At 40.9% G+C, this 14,817-nt stretch overlaps 1 protein-coding gene across 3 annotated transcripts in view; it reads right to left on the minus strand.

The window, feature by feature from the left end:
- The window catches only part of Slc14a2 (solute carrier family 14 member 2), a 467,996-nt gene that overhangs the window by 41,070 nt on the left and 412,109 nt on the right, over positions 1-14,817 (minus strand). For all 3 annotated transcript variants that reach the window (XM_045144540.1, XM_004656819.2, XM_045144538.1), the window contains 2 exons: positions 8,534-8,662; positions 4,544-4,736 (listed from right to left, as the gene is read on the minus strand). In XM_045144540.1, coding sequence (XP_045000475.1) covers positions 4,544-4,736; positions 8,534-8,662 — 322 coding nt within the window. The remainder of the gene's footprint in view (positions 1-4,543; positions 4,737-8,533; positions 8,663-14,817) is intronic.

Consider the following 14,817-nt stretch of genomic DNA (forward strand, 5'->3'; position numbering starts at 1 on the left):
CAATGGCTAGAGGCCCTGGCATGCCCATTCTCTCTCTCTCTCTCGCAAATAAGTAAAAAAAAAAAAAATATATATATATATATATGTGTGTGTGTGTGTGTGTGTGTGTGTGTGTGTATGTATATATATATATACATACACACACACACATATATATAGGGAGAGAGAGAGAGAGAGAGAGAGAGAGAGACTTGTTCTCTTGGTTGGATCCTGTTCACTCAGCTCCACCTTGAGAACTGTAAGACCCTTGGAGAGAGAAGGCAGGTTTTTTTTCCTCCCTACTTAGCATTGTAGAAAATGGCTATGTGAACATATGGAAAATGTCCAGAAGCCAAGACATGGTTGACCTTGAGAGTGAATTCTTTGGTAGGGTTTGGATTGGGGGTGATTCATCAGGAACTGGTGGCAGAGGGTCTTTCTCTGATCAGGCAGAACTGTACATATTTTCAAAGCCCTCTGAGAGTCAAGAGGTAAAGAGGGGGCATGGAAGGTGAGCAGTGACCTGGTAATTCAGAGGTCCAGCTTCCAGTCCACCATACATGACTTCACTGGATGACCATAGGTACGTAACCTCCTCATCACAGGCTGTGGTATTCCCTTCTGAGGCGGGAGATGCCTGGCCTGGCAGACGGCCTTCTGTTCTGGACGAGTAGGTCATACGACTCTTAAGAGGGTAGGGATCTTTATGGCTGAGTCCACAATAGATGTTTATTAACTTTGTAACGGCTAGACAGTGGTTCCCAAGCCTTGCCACACATAGAAAATGTACGGCTGTCTGACAGCTCTACAGGCAGTCTGACTGGATTGCCTGTGGGCCATTTCCCCAGCCCTAAGTGACGAATCTGAAGCAGGATTTGGTGTCCACTGGATTAGTTATAGATGACTGACTGTAGATGTGAATACAGTTCTGTCCTAAATGAAATTTTGTCCTTTTCAACGTGATTGATCTTAGAATATATTTTATTTTATTTTTTTAGGGAATAGTGCTTGAGTTATAGAGAACTTTCTAACTTTGGTTTCTTATTTTTGAGGCAAGCCCAACAGACTGCCTTTTTCTTTTTTTTTTTTTTTTGGGAGAGAGAGACAGAATTGGCATGCCATGGCCTCTAGCCATTGTAATCAAACATCAGACACATGTGCTCCCTTGTGTGCGTGTGTGACCTGTGTGTCTGGCTTATGTGGGACCTGGAGAGTTGAACATGAGTCCTTAGGGTTTGCTTGCAAGTGCCTTAACAACTGAGCCATATGTCCAGCACTTTGGATTCTTTCATTTCCTAATGGATGACCTCTAACTGAACACCATGATAAGCCATGGAAGGATGGAACTAGGAGACACTGAGAACCAGACTCTCGTACTCATACTGAGCCTACAGTGGGGAGGGGCTGAAGGTCCATTCAACTAATTTCCTATGACTTGGCATCATCTGAGGAATGTGGGGAGTCTGACTTCACCTTTCATTCAGGCACACAGGTTGCATGCCCAAGCAGTCAAGAGGGAGAGGAACGAGGGGCAGTACCCTTGGAATAGAGCCTGGGTTTGGAATGAAGCCCCTCCACCTTCTGGGGTCCATGCTTTTGCCTGGTGAACTGTGCACTGAGGTGACCTGCCTCTGCGCCTGGTTGTTTCCTGGGCCACAGCTGACACCTGGAGGGAAGGGCAGTCAGGTGTGCTATGGAAATTTACTGAGCACCTGGCCTCCTCCAATTGTGATTCTTAACAAACTGGTTAAACGAAGAGAGAGTCCCCTTCCCCTCACCCTGTTATTTCAGGGAAAGAGGGAAATAGCATTGATTCTTCAAAACTCAGCTATGGATGGTGCGGGAGAGATTTAATATGGTAGTCAGAGTGTGGAGAGGAGAGAGCGTGACCTTGGCCTCGGCATACCCAGAGTTGGGGTCAACCATTTCTTGTTGCTTGGAGGATGAACAGCCTGGCCTTTTCTCTGGGTTGGTGCCATGAGCATGTACCTCTGGCTAGCACTTGATAACGCCTCATTGGTACGGATCAGGGGCAGCCTGTCCATGAGTACCCAAAGGAATTTTGCCTAATTGCAGATGGCTGGTCCTTGACAATTATATTCAGGGTTTGTCCCTTCCTACCATGGTGGCTTTGCATTTGAAGTGGCAGAAGAAGGGGGATGGTTAATCTCCATTGTCAACTTGTCTGGATCTAGACTCTCCTAGGGGGCAAATCTCTGAGCACATCTGTGAGAAAGTTTCTAGATTGGGTTAATGGAGGCGGGAAGACCCACTATAATCATGGGTAATGCCCACGGTCTCTGACTGAATCAAACAGAGCAAGCTAGCTGAGCACCAGAATTCATTGCTCTCTGTGTTGCGGTCAGCTTGCTTCATGCTCTGCTGTCATGATGGAGCATATCCTCTTGAACTGTGAGCCAAAATAAACCCTTCTTACTTTAATTGTTTTTTTTTTTTTTTTTTTTTTTTGTAGTCAAGTGCTTGACCACTGAGCTATACATGCCCCTTAGGTTGTTTTTCTGTCAGGTATTTTGTCACAGCATCAAGAAAAGTAATTAAGACAGGGGTCTTTCCCTTAAACATGAGATTTTTGTCTCTTCCAATATCTCTGGTTTAGGCCTTAACTCTGTCTCTAATACCATTCCACTTTTAGCTTGAGAACAAAGCACATCCTAGAAAGATAAAATACTTGCATTATTTTCCCCAGCATTTTCCAACAGCAGTGTGGGAGGCACTTGCTTTTTTGGATAGGTTAAGCTGGGAGTGATGGCACACACACACCTTTAACCTCAGCACTTGGGAGACAGAGGTAGGAGGATCGCAGTAGGTTCAAGGCTATCCTGGGACTACAGAGTGAGTTTCAGGTCAGCCTGGACTAGAGCAAGATCCTTCCTTGAAAACAAACAAACAGAGAGTTGGATAGGTTTAGGTTTAGAGCATGGCTATTTTATGAGATCCCACGGTGGCACTTGTGAAACTGAGCCCCAGAAGAAAGTTGCACTGAGGTTTGGGTCAATCTAGATATCAGGCATGCCTGGAGAGCCAAGGCTCAAAAGTCATACCACACAAACAGTATTTTAGGACATGGGTTATGTTTTCCAGTGTTCCAGAGACGTTAAGAGAAACAGTATCCTTGTTCCTCTAAGAAGCCAAGCTATAAGCAGTGGGGAAATGTGAAGGAAGGTAGATTTAACAGGGATGTATAGACCACCCCAGCGATTTGATAGTGGCCTGGGGTACTTTGAGAAGCAGTGAGTTTTGTTTTACTATGATTATCTAAGGTGAGGGAAGACATCCTGCTTGGGTCTGTAGCATGGCAGATCGAAGTTAGGGCTCTGCAACAGGTCTTAAGCACGGGCATTGGCTGCAGGTTGACTCTGGCTAGCTGTCTCTGTGCCTTATTTTACTTATCTGTTAAATGGTGGAACCCACAGTATTGATTATCATGAGGGTGAAATGAGTTAATATAATAAGGATTTAGAATGGTGTCTGATGTGTGATAAGGTTGCATTTACATACCACTAAAGTATTATAAATGATAGGAAAATATTAGCTGTTAGCTAGTTGTGTTTATTAGCAAAGCCAATATTTTATACTTCCACATACTTATGGCATATGGAGATATATATATATATATATGCATATATTTTAGACCTTTGTCTTCAATCTTTAGAGATAGATGAATAAATAAACCTACATATCAATGAGTAAGTTGTAAAGCAGCATTTCTCAGCTTTGGTTCTATTGGCATTTTGGACTACATAATTCTTTGCTGGGGTAGCAACAGTTGTTCTGGGCCTCATAGGACACTTAGCAGTGTTCCTAGATTTTTCTTAGTAGTTGCTAATAGAAATCTCTATTCTTTCTTTTTATCTTTTTTTTTCGGGGGGGGGTAGGGTTTCACTCTAGCCCAGGCTGACCTAGAGTTCACTATGTAGTCTCAGGGCAGCCTTGAACTCATGGTGATCCTCCTACCTCTGCCTCCCAAGTGCTGGGATTAAAGGTGTGTGCCATCACGCCCAGCTCTCTATCCTTGATAATGGAAAATATCTCCAGACATTTCCTAAAGTCCCCAAGGAACAAAGTCACTGTTGCTTGAGAACCATAGCTACAGAATATGTGAAAATTCACCCTCTCTCTTCTATTGATAATAACTGATTTAATCCCAACTTTGAATACTTCCATCAGTCTCTTGTCCCTTTATCAAATTATCTATCTAATATTTTCTTACTCAATATCCATCATCTTGCATTGTTGGCTTCACACTTATTTGCTCACACTGTGTTTTCTCTTTTCTTGTGTGGACTGTAGCTTTAAGAGGGCAAGGATGCTGGCATATTTCAGGTCTATGTCTAGTGTCTGAAAAACTTCCCAGCATTGATTAATAGTCCAATAGAGATTGTTGAAAGGATGTATGGATCTGGCCATAACCCTTTCTGGTCTCTACTAAGGCCCATCATCTGGTTTCTAGTGAAGAGAGAGCTTGGGTAATTTTCAAGCTGGTCAGTTGAGAGGGTCGCTGTACAGTAGAAGGGTCTAAACTCATTGCCACTGGGTTACTTACCAAAGGCATTTCCATCTCTGTCCAGGTGATATTGGGCACTGAAGACACAGGCTCAACTAGCGCCGTGGGGAAGAAAAGGTTGTAGTGGCCTGTAGCTGCCAAGTATAGAGTCAAGGCGACATTGAAGGGCAGTGTGAAGACTGGCAGGTCCCACTTGCTGAAGATAGAACTCAGGGCACTAGAAATAACTGGGCTGAAGGTGAAAGAGACAAAGTATTAATTACTGTGAGCATTCTTAGGGCAATTCTATCTTATCATCTCTGACCGTGGTATCACCCACCATCCCCTCTCCTTTTCACAGCCATTCCTGGCTCTCTTAGGATTCCAGTGGTCCACTGATACAGGATTGGAAATAAGGCATTTAGCTTGAGAAAAAAATAAATTAAAAATGTATCATTTTGAATGGAATACAAACTAATTTAAGTATTTCCTTATTTCCCAAGCCAAGAAGCTAAACAAAATGTGATCCTTGTGAGATGTGATCATAAAGCTCAGAAGTTAAAGGCGTTTGCTTACATAGTCTGCAGGCCCAGGTTCAATTCTCCAGTAACCACAGAAGCTAGATGCACCAAGTGGAACATGCATCTGGGATTAGTTTTCAGTGGCAAGAGACCCTGGCATTCCTATACTTACACACTCTCTCTCTCAAGTAAAAAAACAAGGGATAGAAAGATGGTTTAGCAGTAAAGGTGCTTGCCTGTAAAGGCAAAGAACCCAGGTTTGATTTCCCAGGACCCATGTGAAGCCAGATTCACAAGGTAGCACATGCATGTGAAGTTTATTTGCAGTGGCTGGAGACCCTGGTGTGCCTAATCTCTCTCTTTCTTTCCCTCTGCCCCCATAAATAAATAAATAAATAAAAATGAATAAATAATATTAACAAAGGAAATGTCATTATGGCGTTTGGGTCATCAAGACATGCACCAGCTATGACATGGTGTGATAACATTTTCAGTCTGACCTTTCTGTGTGGGCTACTATGACATTAGGCTTCCTAGTTTTCTCCTTGTCTGCTCTTTATTAAGTCCTCTTCAGTGACTCCCCCTTTTCTGCTGGATATCTAAGTGTTAGAAGATCTCATGTCTCTGTCTTAGAAATCACTCTCTTGAATCTTACCTTTTGGGAGGTAAAGTACCTTCCATATGCTGTTGTATTTCAAATCTTGACTGTATCATTAACGTCTAGACTTGACTTTTGGCTGCCTTCTCAACATCTCTACATAGAAGTCTGACATATGTAGTGTCCAGATAGATGTCCTGATTTGCTCCTATCTTCCTGTTTTGCTCTTAGTTCTTTTCCATACCCCAGTTTCAGCAAACCATTATAGTGTATTGAATGTTCTCTGCCTTTTCTCTTCCATATCTTTAGTTTCCCAGGAAGTCCTGTTGACTTTATCCTTCTTAAATAAACCCAAACCCAATCACTTCTGGCTATGTTCATGTATACCACTCGCCAAACCACTCTTGCCTCTGTGGATTCTTTTAGCAGACTCCTAACAATGCTTCACCATCCACTCTTGCCACCCTTATACCCATTCTCCACTTTGCAAGCAGAGAAGCTTGTTTAAATTTAAACGATATACATTATTTCTTTGGTCATATCCCTGAAATGCAGCTAGAGAGATGGCTTACAAGTTAAGGCACTTGCCTGCAAAGCCTAAGGACCCAGGTTAAATTCCCCAATACCCATGTAAGTCAGATGCACAGGGTGGCACATGCATCTGGAGTTTGTCTGCAGTGGCTGGAGGCCCTGTTGTACCCATTCTGTCCCTCTCATCCTCTCTCTCTGCCTCTGTCAAATAAATAAAATAAAATGAAATAAACCTGAACTGTTTTCCATTCTCATGACAGGGAAAAAAAACATTAACACCATAAAAGTACAGTAATAAACCCCAGAATTCTTATTAGATGCACAGGGTGTTTGGAACCCACCTCATCTACTCTGCTCTCACCTCTTGCCACTTCCTCTGTGGGCCCCTGTCTCACTGCTTAAGGACACTCCCACTTCTCCAGTTGGGATCTTCTATCGGGGGCACCCTTCACTGAGACCTTCCGAGGGCTCATGTCCTCTTGTCATTTAGGTGATAGCCCAAATGTCCCATCTCCTGAATAGCTTTCCCTGACCACCTATGCTAGGAGTCACCCTCACTTTTCTCAAAGCGTTCATCACATCTTGAAATGACCATGTTTATGGACAGGTTTATATACTTATCTCTGTCAAGAAGCATGTCAGCTCCAAGACAGTGGAGAGCCTTCCCTGTTCACAGCTCTCCTCAGCAGTGGGGCTTGTCCCTATGCTCACTAATAGTCTGGGTGTATTGGATGAATATGGACAATGGCACTATTGATGCCTGCCCTACACGGGCTGCATGAATGCATTCATGAATAAGCTGGAGTGCAAGATAGTGCAGAGCTCTACACAGGATAGCGTGTCAATGTTTTTTCCTGCATTTTAAATCAAAAAGTGGAAGTGGAGGGCACTGATGTCTAAGTGCCACCCGGTGCCATATGGTTGAGGGGCTATGCTGAGGGGTTGAATCTATGTAGTTATAAAACAAATGCATGCAAATGAGGGCAACTTCTGCTCCTCACCAGGGGACATGGAGGGAACATTGAGAAAATCCTCACAGAAATGTCTGCCTTATCTTTTGTCCCCATGGATCAAGGGAGAAGAAACTCAAAGAAGAGAAATAAATTGCCTAGAATGCCTAATGTAGTAATTTATTTGCAAGCACTACAAAAAAGTAATGAAACAGTACTTAAGCTAAATTAAACTAACTGGTTTTAGTAACTCCAGACTTTGCAACCAAAGAAAGACATTCACTTCTTGGAGATGCTAAAAATAAATCACCATGTCTGATTTATTGCTGAGAAAGAACAGGAATAAATCACCATGTCTGAGAGGAGTTGAAAGCAGGATGGTATCGACGTGTGAAGTCAGGGGCTGGGGACGAGGGTTCACACAGGAGCAGGCATGCTACTGAGACTGTCAGACACTCTACTGACCCGCCGTAAATTCCAGTGATCTGAGGATCTATGTGCGAGTGGCTAAGCCCGCTGCATGAATGTTTGTGTATAACTTCCTTTCCTCTTGCGGAGGATCTCAAACGATAGTTCTAGTTTGAAGATTCTATGCTTTGCATACAGACCTTCTGTTCCAAGAAAACCTTCGGATTCTATCACAAATATGTTTTCAGATTTTAGGGCTAATTTAGACCACGCAGTGGATGATTCCCATAACACCCAGGAGTTCAGTGGTACAGACTCTGGATTTAGAAAGCTAACCTCAAAACTAACCGTGTGACCTGGGGCAAGTTACCTAGCTTCATGCCTTGGTCTTGCCTTCTGTAAACTGGAGATAAACATAATGTGACCTTGCTTAGCACCATTCTTGCCATTTAGGAACTTCTTGACCCCTGATTATTAAGACTTTATTATTAATAGTATTAAATTAAATTCATTATTATTTTTTTTCTTGAGGCAAGCCCAACAGATTGGCCTTTTAATGTGAGAATGTGAGAAAGAGAGAGAGAGAGAATTGGTGTGCCAGGGCCTCCAGCCACTGTAATTGAACTCCAGATGCTTGTGCCCCTTGTGACCATATGTGACCTTGTGTGCTTGTGTCACCTTGTGTGTCTGGCTTACTTTAGATTGAAGGGTTGAACCTGGGTCCTTTGGCTTCACAGGCAAGCTCCTTAACCGCTAAGTCATCTCCCCAGCCCAAGCCTTTATTATTAAGGAAGGAAGATTATCAATACAATAAAAGCACATGGACTTTGCTGCTTTAAAGGGTCTCTGTTAATTCACATTCTCCTTCAATCTCTTTGTGTTTCTTCTTAACTTCTGGGTCTTCCTGGTGTCTTGCCAGACTAAACCATCTATTTATGAAGACACTGGGCTGAAAAACAGTGTGTGCCTTATCCTCGCCCAACAAGACATGAGCATCTCTGGACCCTGCAGACCTGTGAGGAGAAAAAGGGAGACACCTCACCAGGCCATGGTTGTGAAGATCACAGGGAACAAAAGCCACCAGTAGTAGTCTAGCTTCTCGGAGAACACTGCCATCAGCAGTCCCACCAGCATCCCGTTGTAGCCGTGGAGTCCAGAGGCGATGGCTGACCTGGGGGCAGAACAGCTAGTTACCGGGTGTTGTAACTTTGGTGGTACCTGTTAGGCTCTAGCCTCTGGGAACTCTAGGATCTGCTTAATTTAGAAGATTCTTTTTAGTAATTGAAAAAAGTGTGATTTCCAGGGTAGGGGGTAGACTAGAAGCCCCATGTGTCCCATTGAAGAAGTGTTAAGATAAGGGAACAAAAAAGCTATTCCAAAACTGAACTGCCCTGAGGCCCTGAAAACAAGGCATGTGGGAGCCACAATTCAGTCTGCCACAGGTCCAGCCCTAGGAAATAGTTGTGAAGACTGGGAAAGCTGCAGCTGGCAAGAGGCTTGCCCCAGGCACTGGAGTGTATATAGAGAGATAGTCCAATCATGTTGCCCGGGAGCAGACTGTGCTTGCTGAGAATAATTTTGAAGTTTGATGGTGCTGAGCCTGAGGGAAGGAACTAGACCATCCCCTGAAGGCACTTTATCTCCTGGGAGGTTCTTACTGTAGAGTCTGAGAACTCAGAAGTTTCAGCATTATTTGTTATTCATAGTCTCACCCTTCCAGTGGGGTGATTAATGCTTAGTGGGTTTTAAAGTTCAAAGACAGGTCTGCCTCTCCAGGTATCATCAGTTAGTAGTAACATAAAGGAGAAAGTTTGAAAAATGTATGAAAAAAATCAATATAGATGAAAATACCAGCAAATTAGAAGAGAAATTCAACAAGGAAGTTGAGATTTTGAAAAAAAATCCAAATAGAAATGTTAGAAATGAAAAAAATGTAATGAGGGCTGCAGATATGGCTTATCAGTTAAGGCATTTGCCTGCAAAACCAAAGGACCCAGGTTTGATTCCCCAGGACTCACATAAGCCAGATGCACAAGGTGGTGCATGTGTCTGGAGTTGATTTGCACTTGCTAGAGGCCCTGAAGCACCCATCCTCTCTCTTTCTCTCTCTGTGTCTAGCTGCCTCTTTCTCTCTCCCTCTCAAATAAATATATAAAAATTAAAAAATTTTGAAAGTACAATGAATCAAATTAAAAACAAAACAAAGTGGAGACTATTACCAATATACTCAATGAAGTTGAAAGAGGAATATCTTTGATAGAGGACAAGGCTGAGGGAAATACTACATTCAAATATCAATAAAGAAAAAAATAAGCATTATCACAATCTCCAAAAATCTGGGATACAATCAAGAGACCAAACTCAAAAGTCCAAAGGGTAGAACAAAGAACTGAAGTAAAATCTAAAGGGACAGAGAATCTGTTCAATACAATTATAGCAAGAAATTCCTAAATCTAGAGAAAGAGTTGGATGTCAAAGCATAAGAGGTATTTAGAACCCTAAATTGATATGACCAGAAGAGAACCTATCCATGACATATTATAGCCAAAATGTCAAAAATACAAAGCATGGCTGGAGAGATGGCTTAGTGGTTAAGGCACTTGCATATGAAGCCTAAGGACCCATGTTCTACTCTCCAGATGCCATGTAAGCCAGATGCACAAAGGTGAGGCAAGTGCAAGGTCGTACATGCCCACTGGGTGGTGAAAGTGTCTGGGGTTCAATTTCAGTGGCTGAGGCCCTGACACGTCAATTCTCTCTCTAAAAATTAAAAAAAAATCAAAGCAAAGTAACAGTGTTAAAAGCCTTAACAGCAAAATACCTACAAAGGCAAACATACATATCAGAATAGCACCAACTCTCTCATCAGAAACCCTAAAAGCCCGAAAAACTTGGAACAATGAATTTCAAACCTTGAAAGTAAATAATTACTAACCAAGTTGCTATATCCAGCAAAGATACTTTTTTAAATTGATGGAGAAATAAGGATATTTCTTAGCAAGTACAAACTAAGGCAGTTCAAGACCACTAAGTTAGCACTGTGAAAGATACTCAGAGAAACATTTTACAGAGAAGAAAGGTAGTCTCAATCATTACAATGCAGGATGGAATAAATTTCGTGAGAGGAACAGATGAACAAAGGCAAGTTAGGAATGAATCTTCGTGTCTAAAGTGGAAAACCCCTGATATTAGCAGGAGAGAAGGAAAAGCAAAAACCATAATCCAACCAAAAAGAACAATAACAATAACAAGACCTGCCTAGAGAGATGATTTATTGGTTAAGGTGCTTGCCTGAAAAGCCTAATGACCAGGAGTCTGTCTGTAGTGGCTGGAGGTCTGGGCATACCCATTGTCTCTGTCTGTCTCTTCTCTATCTCTCTATGTGCTTGCAAATAAATAATTAATAATATTAAAAAAAGAAAAATAACAAGGATATTACAATAATTAGTAAGCTTCTTTTAATAATAACTTTGAATATAAGTACTTCAACTCACCAAAAAGAGATAAATAAAATAAAACATAGACTAGATGATTGGATTAAAGAACATGTCTCAACTATCTGTTGTTTCTAAGAAACACAGCTCACCACCAGCAGACACAAGTGGACTGCTAAAAGGGTAGAAGTCAATTTATCATGAAAATGGAAGCCAGAAAGAAGCTAGCATATATCTGGTAAAGTATATTTCAAAATTATTCAGGAGAGATAAAGAAGGCCATGACATACCAATAAAGAAAACAAGTCATCAAGAAGATAGAAACATTGTCACTATACATGGTTCAAATGTTGGGGTGCCCAATTTCATAAGACAAAAATGAATAAGCATAAGAAAGTCACATAAAAACTGTAGGTGACTTCAAAACTCCACTCTCATCTTCATGTAGGTCTTCTAAACTACAAATCCACAAAAACCCAGCAGAATAAAACTACACCATATAACAAATGGACTTAACAAATATGTCTTGAATTCCATCCCATTAATATGAAATACACATTCTTCTTGGCAGCCTATGGAAAATTCTCTAAAATAGATTTTAAAAAGTAAGTCTTAAGAAATACAAAATAATTGAAGCTATTTCTTGTATCTTATCAGATTATAGTGGGATGAAAATAAAAATCAATACAAAGAGAAGCCACAGAAACTATACAAATACTTGGAGACTGAACTTAAACTCTTGGATGACCAGCAGGTCAATTGATGAAACTAAGAAGGAATCTGAAAAATCTGATGAAATGAAAAGCAGAAGCTGGGAAGATGGCTCTGTGGTTAAAGGCACTTGCTTGCAAAGTCTGCTGGCCTGGGGTTAATTCCTAAGCTGCTTATGTAAGCTGGAGGTAAAAAGTGGTGCAAATATCTGGAGTTCATTTGTAATGGCAAAAGGCCCTGGTGCACCCATGCACACACAGGTGCACACAAATAAATAAAATGAAAGTAAAGCACAAAAGACCAGAACCTGTAGCTAAATCAGTCCTAAAAGGAAAGTTTATACTTCTGAGTGCTTACATTAAAAATACCAGAAAGCTCTCAAACTAGTAGGTATTCAGTGAATTAGGTATTCAGTAGTGAATACCTAATGATGTACCTCAAGATCTTAGAAATACAAGAACAAGTCAAACCCCAAAGCAGTAGCAGAAAGAGTTATGAAGATCTGGAAAGAAATTAATGAAATGAGGACTAGAAGAATAATACAGAGAATCAATCAAAGAGTTGAATCTTTGAAACAATAATCTCCACCTAGCTAATCTACCCAAAAGAAATGTGGAGAGAGAGAGAGAAGACCAAAATTCAAGATAAAGAAAGAGCCTGACAACCTGCTTCAGGGAGATGGCGATAGACACCAAGGACACTCAAAATGTAACAAAGCAGAAATGCAGAACTTGCTGAGAGCTTAACAGTGTAGTATACGTACGGCACACCTGCCACGGCTCAGGGAACACTGGGGAAGAGGGGGAAGAAAGGTTGTAAGAGCCTTACGGTGCGAAGGAGTATCCAGAGGCATTGCTTCTCCCCACAGCAATGACTGACTGCAGCTCTCATAGCTCGTAAGCCATAACCCCATGGTGAATACCGGTAACCTAACTGAAAAAGGCCCTCAGTAGAATGGGCATATGGAGGAGGGGAATAGGACTACATCTGATGTGTCCATATAACATAGTTTCTAATGAATAAAAAAGAAGAAACATAAACAATTACTACCAAGTGAGCAATGCGCCAGAGCAGCCCAGCTCAGTGGTTAAAGGCTCTTGCTTATAAAGCCTGCTGGCACAGGTTCAATTACCCAGCTGCCCATGAATGCTGGACCAGCATTCATTTGAAACAGCAAGAGATCCTGGCATGGGTGTATGTGCATGCACACACACATGCACACATGTTGTGCAAATAAATGAAAAATGAAAAAATAAGGGAATGCAATAACAATAGATTCCAATAAAATCATCAGGAAGTCATTAGGAAATATAAGGAAACATATTCTAAAAAATTGAAAAATCTGGAAAAGATGGATAAATTCCTAGACATGTATGACCTATTAAAATGAGATCAAGAGGACATAGCCAATTTAAACAGATCTACAAAAAGCAATGATATTGAAGCAGTAATGGTCTTCCAACAAAGAAAGGTCCAGTCCAGGATAGATTCGCTACTAAATTCTACAAGACCTTTAAAGAGGAGCTAATACTAAGCTCCATAAAATACTAAGGAAAAGACATTACCAAACTCATTCTATGAAGCCAACACTATCCATTACCAAAATGGGATAAGGACACAAGGAAGAAAAGAAAATTACAGACAAATATCTCTCATGAACATAGATATAAAAATTCTCAGCAAAATACTTTCAAATGGAAATTCAGAATATATTAAGAAGATGACTTTTAACGTGAGTAGTTTAAAACAAGGAAGAAAGAAACTGAAGAAGACACTAAAAGATGGAAACGTCACCCACACTTATAGATTGGTAGAATAAGTATAGTAAAAATGACTGTATTATTGAAAGCAATTTATTGAGTCAAAGCAGTTCTCATAAAAATCCCATTAACATTCTTCACAAATAGGGAAAAGAACTTAATATGGAAGCACAAAATATCCTGAGAGGCCAAAGCCATCCCAAGCAGAAAGAACAATGTGTCACAATACTTGACCTCAAATTATACTATGGAGCCATAATATAAAAATCAGTACCGATACAAAACACACACAGACCAATGGAATACTCATATAGCTGAAGGCACTTAATCTTTGACAAAGGTGTCAAAAACATTCATTGGAAAAAAGACAGCCACTTCAGCCAATGATGTTGGTAAAATTGGATACCTAGATGTAAAATAATGGAACTAGATCCATATCTCTCACCTTGGACAGAAATCAAGTCAAAATGCATTAAAAACCTAAAAGTAAGCCTTGAAACTCTGAGGAAAACATGGACAAAACACTTCATATAAGCATGGGACACCAATATCCCAGGACATAATACAACTGATAGATGTCATTGCCTGAAATTAAAGCATCAACTCAGCAAAGAAAAGGCAGAGTGAAGAGATAGCTTATGAAATGTGCCAAAAAACTTTGCCAGCTATGTAATTGATAGAAGATTAATGTCTAGAATCTATAAATGGCACCAAATACAGCTGGGTGTGGTGTCACATGGCTTTAATCCCAGCACTCGGGAGGCAGAGGTAGGAGGATCACTGTGAGTTTGAGGCCACCCTGTGACTACATAGTGAATTCCAGGTCAGCCTGAACTAGAGTGAGATCCTACCTCAACAACCCCTCCAAAAAAGAACAACAAATAATTAATTTCAAAAATCATTGAATAAATAAATATCTAATGAATTCGATAGTTCTCAAAAGAAGAAATACAAATGGTCCATGAATATCTTTAAAAGTTTTCATCCTTAGTTATTACGGAAATTCAAAATAAAACTGCTTTCAGAGTACATCTCACCCCACTAAGAATGGCTATTACCAAGAAAACAAGCAATAAGAAACTTTGGTAAATAAAAACAAAACAAAAAAAAAATTGGGAGAGTTGAGGATTTAGTGGAAGAGCACTTGCCTATCAAGTGGAAAGCCCTGGGTTTGGTCCTCGGGACCAGAATAATAATAAAAATGTTGGCAAGGTTGTGGGGAAAGAGGAACATTTATATACTGCTAGTGAGAATGTAATCCGGTATCACCACTATGAAAATCAATATTCAGGGTCTTCAAAAAACTTAAAATAGGACTGGAGAGATGGTTCAGCAGTTAAGGTGCTTGTGTACCAAGCCTAAGGACCTGAGTTCAATTTCCCAGTAACCACATGAAGCCAGATGCATAAGGCGGAGCATGT

This window comes from Jaculus jaculus, chromosome 2, assembly GCF_020740685.1.
Source record: "Jaculus jaculus isolate mJacJac1 chromosome 2, mJacJac1.mat.Y.cur, whole genome shotgun sequence".
In the NCBI taxonomy this organism is placed as follows: Eukaryota; Metazoa; Chordata; class Mammalia; order Rodentia; family Dipodidae; genus Jaculus; species Jaculus jaculus.